This window comes from Octopus bimaculoides, chromosome 23, assembly GCF_001194135.2.
Source record: "Octopus bimaculoides isolate UCB-OBI-ISO-001 chromosome 23, ASM119413v2, whole genome shotgun sequence".
Classification (NCBI taxonomy): domain Eukaryota; kingdom Metazoa; phylum Mollusca; class Cephalopoda; order Octopoda; family Octopodidae; genus Octopus; species Octopus bimaculoides.
This window is the reverse complement of record NC_069003.1, coordinates 22817976-22826086: the sequence shown is the minus strand read 5'-3', so window position 1 is coordinate 22826086 and position 8111 is coordinate 22817976. Positions and strand designations below refer to the sequence as shown.

The window sequence follows — 8111 nt, the reverse complement described above, 5'->3', positions numbered from 1 at the left end:
TATATATATATATATATATATATATACACACACACACAACAGGCATCTTTCAGTTTCTGCCTACGAAATCCACTCACAAGGCTTTGGTCAGCCTAAGGCTATGAGGCTATAGTAGAAGACATTTGCCCAAGGTGCCATAGAGTGGGACTGAACCCATAACCATGAGGTTGGGAAGCACACACAGCCACACCTACACCTTTAGAATAAGAATTTGATATCATTTTCCAGCTGATATATTCTTACATTCCTTTATTTTGGGGGTTTTTTTCTTCCCCTAATTTCAGTTATTGGACTGTAGCCATGCTGGGACACTGTCTTCTAAGGTATAGTTCATTAGATTGGCCCCTGTAATGATTTTTATCAACTTTGAAAGAATGAACCGGACTCAGAAAATATAGGGATGTAACTAGACACCACAAGTTATTTTGCCTGATGTCCAACTGACTTTTATCATCTATCCATCTTCAAAATAAATACCTATTTTAATCTGAAAACAAACTTTAGTGAAAAACAGTTTTATCTAACAAGTATTAAATGAGGCTAGAGTGACAGAGACAGACAAACAGGGAGAGAAAAGAGATATCTACATTAATACATTTGTCTCATGAGTAGTGATCAGTTTTACCTGTTTTATATTTGTCATCTCATTTTGGTGCAGTTCTGTGAGATCATTTAACTGTTCTTCTAGCCGTTCACTTCGATATCGTTCTTCTTCTAGCAGACTGCGTAGATCACTTAAATCTTGATGTAAATTGTTCTAAAGTAAAATAAAGAGAAAATAAAGTGGTTATTTAGATGTTGTTCCTTGGAAGATAGCAAAATAATGTATGTGGCAAGGTAATTTGTTGCTGGGGGACACTAAGAAATTTTGTTAGATTAGCCTTTTGACTAATTGTGCACATCAGCCAGTGGCTTTTGAAAGAAAGAAGAGAAAAACTTTAATAACACTATGTAACAAAAACATTTTTTTTTATTGTCACTGTTATTTCCTATTTGCTTCTATCTAGAAATCAAAGGAAATGACTACTATTCCCTTCAAACTTTGCTTTTGTCACCTGGACATCAATATTTTAAAACTGACCTATTTTCCATTACATCTCAGGCAGATTCAGTGCTGAGTTGTTGAAGCAGGAATATCATTATAGGAAATATTCTGTTCAATATCACAGATTTGCTTGTCACTTGCTTGACCATAACCACTTGAGCATGTCTTTTAGCAGCTAACAATACACACATCTCTCACCGTGAGCAGGGCTAGTAGGACAGCAATCCTAGCCATGTGTTGAGAGGGATTCTTTGTGGTTTGAATAAATGTAACAAAAGCCAAGTTTGAAGGAAATATTAGCCATTTTTCATACTTTTTAAGGGCAAGCAAATAGAAAATTACAGTTGCTACCCAAGGACAAAAAATTTGTTACACAGTGTAATCAATGATGCTAAAGTGAATCAACTTCCATTGGTGCTTTTTTTAAATATTTTGATTCAAAGTATGTGATGACTGAGGAGGTATTGTTCAGAGACACTTCGAGTAAGATTAATGAATCTACATGTGAGTGACACCAGTACTTTTGTAGTCTTTCAGTATGATAAAGAGTGAAATTTCAGTGAGGCATTTGTCTTGGATACTATGTTTTGTAGATATCTGTTGTTCTTCTGTATTGGTTTCATTGTATGATTTGCTGCTGGTAGTATATGTCTATATTTACCTTGTAAGGGTCAAATTCGTCTATGATTCGCTGTACTTTCTCTTGGAGTTTCTCAATAGTTCTGCGATTAGCATCATGTTGCTCAAACAATTGGTAAGTCTCAATGTTAAATGGGGAAGGCTGATTGATTACAGTGGGGATCTGCATTGATGTCGGTGGCAAAGAGGTCTGTTGTTGCTGTGCCATGTTCTGTGAAGCTGAATGTGGACTACTCTGGGCACCAAATCCTGAACCAGATGTTATGCTCGAGTTATCATCTTCAGAACCATATTTGAAGCTGAAATACACAGAAATAGTAATTAAGAAGTGTCACAATAGAAGAGAGAGAGAATCACTTAGGCTTCCACATACAGGGACTAAATAAACTTTTTCAATATGTATGTTTTGTGATTGTGTATGTGAAACAGTGTGATGTACAGGTGAGTATGAAAACCTGACCAATATGGAGAAAACTTATAATGTTATACCAAACTCGTGAACATAGTTGCAACAACTGACTGCAAATAATGCAAGAGAGAGAGAGAGAGAGAGAGAAAGAGCATGTGTGTGTGAGTCCCCGTGTCCCCAATACATTTATATCATGTGTTTCAGCTTAATGCTATTGAAGGCAGAATCATTAGCATGCCAGGCACAATGCTTAGCGGCATTTTATCCGTCTTTACATTTAAATTCTGTCGAGGTCAACTTTACCTTTCATCCTTTCAGATTCAATTAAATAAGTACCTGGGGTCAATGTAATCAACTTAACCCCTTCGCCGAAATTGCTGACCTTGTGCCAAAATTTGAAACCAATATCTGAATGCTCTTGAGACCATATTTCTAATGAAGTGTCTACATTTTTTCAATTAACTGTGGAAACAATCAAAAATTTGGAGAATCACTTAGGCTTCCACATACAGGGACTAAATAAACTTTTTCAATATGTATGTTTTGTGATTGTGTATGTGAAACAGTGTGATGTACAGGTGAGTATGAAAACCTGACCAATATGATTATTATGTAAGATAACTTTGTTTGGAATAAAACAAATCATAATCTGATCCAACGATTTGATGCATATGTGACCACCTCCCCTTAATGCATCTCCTTTATAGTTGACATCCATGCATAAATCAGTACACACACACGTGTTCATATTATCGTCGTCATCATCAGTTTATATCCATTTTTCTATCCTGTCATTAATTCATTTACATTTGCACTAACAATTGATGTAACGTCTTGTCAACAAATCATCTGCTTGCTTCATGGCTTCAATGATGTGTAAAATAAGAGATCTGTTACTTGAAAAATAGATTAAGGTCACCAACAAGAAGGGCATCTGGGTGTAAAACAATGCCTCAATGATATAGCCATCTAAGCTATGCTAGCATGGAGAAATGGGCATAAAATGAATAATATAAACATGCACATTGCTTCTCCAAAGAGAAGAAATGGTTTTAACCTTTGTAACTGAGGAGGTTTAATTTGGAGTGGTAGATTTAATCTGTTACTAAGCTTAATACCCAACACTACCACCAGGTTATTCAACACACACACACACACTAAGTATACAGTCTGAGGAGAACACTTAATATCTTCATATATAGTGTCATCTAGAAGTAAACCAAAAGTTGTAGTTTCTTCTGTCTCCTCTCTAGTCTTGATACACACACACACACATAGCTGGATATATGGATGGATTGACGGACAGACAGACAGATATAGCTTAGGCATACACTTGCGGAATGTAACACATCTTAATTCAACTAACTTTAATCTTCACAATAGTACTTGACAAATAATCAACATTAAGCTTGTAAATTCAGAGCTGTAACATTAGCCTACATTGTAAACTAGAGAAGTGAGTTCCTCCTCTGACAAAGACATTAAAAAACTGAAGTGTGTTGTTGGATGGAGCCAGAAATATGAGCAAAGAAAGGAATATCTGGAGAAATGTACAAGTAAATCCAAAATTTTAGAATTTGACAATAATGACAATAAAGAGACAGATTTAAGAATTAAAATAATATAGTTAAAAATGTTTTTAAAATACCTCAGAAGATTGTGCATGTATCTGAAACTCTTTGATAACTTCATGCAAGCAGTGAGAGATAAGGCCAACTCAGGTTATGAATGAAAAAGCGAAGCAAACCAACTGAATCCACTTTGTGTGATTTTACAATTAATGAAGAGAAGTTGATTCATTTTTATTAGATGATGATCTCATAACAAAACAAGACATGTAAAGACCAAAAACAAACAAAACACCCAACTCTATCAATGCCAAGCTCTTGAGAAAGGGGGAAAAAATATATAACTTAAAATAGTAAACATATTGGATGTATCTGATTATACAAGATTTTTTTTTAAACAGAAAGAAAATAACACCACCCTCAAATGTTTACTAGATATACAGCTGGTGACAAAAGTGTCAATTAGTATCTGAAATAACTTGTCATCTACTTCACAGATGATTTTAATTCTAATTCCATCTATATATATCCAAGCAACAGACAGATTAAACAAACTGCTTATAACAAATAACAGTAAAAAAAGAAAGCAAAGCAGAAACACTATAAAAAGAGTAATGAGCTAACATCAAACACGTGTTTGTTTTCAATGAAGCTAGATATTGGTTGATTATTATGTAATCAACAAACCAGAGAGTTAGATAGACATTATGGGTTATCTATACATCATCATCATTATCATAATCATCATCATTTAGTGTCCTCTTTCTATGCTGGCATGGGTTGGACAGTTTGACATGGATCATCCAGACTCCAACTGTCTGTTGTGGCATGGTTTCTATGGTTGGATGTCCTTCCTAATGCCAATCACTTAACAGAGTTTGCTTGGTTTCTACAGCTGGATGCCTTTCCTATGCCAACCACTCTACAAAGTATACTGAGTGTTTTTTATGTGGCACCATCATTGAATAATACTAGCTTCAGATTTTGGCAGAAGGCCAATAATTTCGGGGGAGAACATAAGTTGATTACTTGACCCAGTGCTCAACTGGTACTTATTTTATCAACCCCAAAAGGATGAAAGACAAAGTCAACCATGGCAGAATTTAAGCCCAGAAGGTAAAGATGGACAAAATGCCACTAAACATTTTATCTGGCACAGTGACAATTTTGCCAGCTCACCATTGAGGGTGAAAATAACCAGAGCTGGATGTTAGTTTATAACAAGATTATTAATTGAAACAACTGGAATAAAATAGGACTGATCAAATGCTATCAAATACAAAGAACTAGAGTATGGCTATCAAGTGACATTTAATGTAATAAAAATGTAATAAAAAAAAACAGCTCTTCCACAAAGAGATGTGTGAAAGATAATTATATTTCTGTTTACACACAGCAAAGACAATAAGGTGTATGGTAAACCTTAATTCAGCTGGGAAGCTTAGGGTTGTTGTTTTTAAGAATAACTGGATGGAGCTCTGACCACAGTCATCTTGCTTCAACGAACTTGTATTTTTCCAGCCATTGTGCATCTAGGACCACATTAGCCAATGTGAAATTTTAAAAATTGTTACATGTAATTTGAGAGAGATTTTTGCAGTCATTTTTAGCAAGTATAATGACAATTTAGAGGCAAATGTGTTTAGCCTCAGGTCAGCCTATATCTGGCAGACATATGGTAAATATTGGTTAGTCATGGCTATCCAGTAGCCATGAGTAACCAACATTTTTCCTGGCATTGCATACATAGGACTGCATTACCTAATGTTCCCTTTATAAAATCAATAAGATACAATCAGTTTTCTGCTATTTCTAGGAGGTAGAGTAACCATAGAGAGGTTGGTTATTTATTTGGCTCCAGGTCAGCCTTCAATTAGCAGGCTTATGATAAAAGTCATTACATATTGGATAGTCAAGGCTGGAATATCTTTTACCATAGGTCTGCCTGATATGGGCTGACCTGGGGCTAAACAAGTCCACCTCTAAGTTGTCATTGTACTTGCTAGAAATGACTACAAAATCTCTATGAAATTAATCATCCCATATTTTTCATGGCATTATGTACCCAGGAGTATGTTACGTAATTTTCCCTTTTTAAAAACTACACTAGGAAGTGATTTGAAAATTTTTGCTTTCCCCTCTGATGTAGAAGCCCCTTCCTCAACCCAAAATATCTGACTGTTGTTATATTTGTAAGAAGAGTGGACAGAAAATAGGTCCATAGACTCTAGAAGTCATACTGAAGCAGACAAAAGGAGGACTGAAGATAAGAGAGGGTTAATGATGTTTTGTCCATGAAATGTTTGGAGATCAATTTCAAGAGGAAGCCAGAGGTAATGTTGTTGTTATTGTTGTTTGCCCTTCCTCCATCTTGATCCCGATCAAACAAACCTATCTATGACTGAAGGAATGACATCCATGACTGTGCTATATTTCGAGAGAGACGTGGTTTATCTCAGACTACATCGCATGAGGTTAGTTGTCTGAAAAATGATTAATCTTATCAATCAAATATTAAAGTTATGTTCCTATTGTAAAGTTAAGCCAACAACTGATAAATTAATTAGGTGGGGGCAAGGAACTAAGTTGATTTCCTCCTTATTAGGTAGAGCAATATTATTGTTAATGTTGCTATTATCTGAAGTGATTGTCCTGATCATAAATATCAAGTATATGAGGGAAGGGCTTCATTGTTTTATGGTTAGTCAGCAGGTGGGGTAATGCCTATGACCTTCAAAGGTCCATTAACAGAAATGAGAGTGAGATGATTTATGTTCAATTTGAATATAAGTGTCTAAATGAACATTTCTAACAAAAATATAAGTGGTTGGAGGATTCCAGTGAATTGACACTTTGGGGAGAAAGATTGATTAAGTGGTTAGCATGGGGCTTCAGTAAGGAGCAGGTATGCAGCTAGCAAGATCAAAAGAACAAAGGCCTTTGTAGTAGTAAAACATTGAGGAGACAGCATGTTTGTAGGCCAGATATTACAATGTATTGTTGAGAAGACCATTAGCAAAGAAGTCAGCTGGGCACCTTCTTTCAGCTTCTTGAAATAAGATTACACTTTCCTACAGCTATCTTCAGGTCATTTTCCTACAGCATCATTTGCAATGTTTTATTTCCTCAATAAAAAACAAAACAGCTAAGGAAGATTGTTGGCACTCCGTCGCTTATGACGTCGAGGGTTCCAGTTGATCCGATCAACGGAACAGCCTGCTCGTGAAATTAACATGCAAGTGGCTGAGCACTCCACAGACACGTGTACCCTTAACGTAGTTCTCGGGGAGATTCAGCGTGATACAGTGTGACAAGGCTGACCCTTTGAATTACAAGCACAACAGAAACAGGAAGTAAGAGTGAGAGAAAGTTGTGGTGAAAGAGTACAGCAGGGTTCGCCACCATCCCCTGCCAGAGCCTCATGGAACTTTAGGTGTTTTCGCTCAATGAACACTCACAACGCCCGGCCTGGGAATCAAAACCGCGATCCTCTGACCGCGAGTTCGCTGCCCTAACCACTGGGCCATTGCGCCTCCACTTAAAGAAGATAAACCAAGGTATAAAGGATGCAATAATTAGAAATCTCCAACTGCTCTGATTACACTTTGGTCTTTTTAGTCTTTTACTTGTTTCAGTCCTTTGAATGCAGCCATGCTGGAGCACCGCCTTTAGTCAAGCAAATCGACCCCAGGACTTATTCTTTGTAAGCCTAGTACTTATTCTATCGGTCTCTTTTGCCGAACCGCTAAGTTACGGGGACGTAAACACACCAGCATCGGTTGCCAAGCGATGTTGTAGAGACAAACACACACACACACACACACACACACACACATATATTAGGGATGAAATCCGAAATTACAGGTAAAAACTCAATTAAAAGCAATTTATTAAAAACTAAAATTAAATTAAGTTTCACAGTATTTTTCCCTAATACTATATATTTATATATAAACACTTACTATTTATTATAACTATTCTTCTCCATGCAGAAATTAAACTGGATGATATTGTATAGTATTGCATTCCCCACTCACAAACATTTTGTACATCAGCAAGCTGACAAAGGGTTTTTATTTAGTCATCAAACCTGCTAGAAATAACAACCAAATACCACTAAAATATCACATTCTATCATCTTAAATAAACAAAAGACACATCCAATAATTCAATTCTAAAGGTGCCACTAAAATGGAGTGATCACAGTTGGAATGCCTTTGATCTATTGGAACACGGTTAACCTGGGGTTAAACAACAGTACTTTATACATCAGTTCCTTCTTGTTGAGAGAGCATCATTGATGACAAAGGATCACCATGAATATTCTCTGGAGTAAATTAAGAATGTCATTGCACAGCTAAATGTCGGTAGGGGACAAACAATGACATACACACACACAAATCATCATCATCATCATCATCATCATCATCGTTTGACGTCCGCTTTCCAT

The 8111-nt window shown here is 36.2% G+C and overlaps 1 protein-coding gene across 1 annotated transcript in view; it reads right to left on the bottom strand.

The window, feature by feature from the left end:
- LOC106876966 (transmembrane and coiled-coil domains protein 2-like) overlaps window positions 1-8111 on the bottom strand; it is a 104679-nt gene that overhangs the window by 8522 nt on the left and 88046 nt on the right. The window contains exons 10-11 of the mRNA XM_052975917.1: window positions 1707-1983; window positions 626-757 (exon numbers count right to left, since the gene is read on the bottom strand). Of these exons, the coding sequence (XP_052831877.1) occupies window positions 626-757; window positions 1707-1983 (409 nt within the window). The remainder of the gene's footprint in view (window positions 1-625; window positions 758-1706; window positions 1984-8111) is intronic.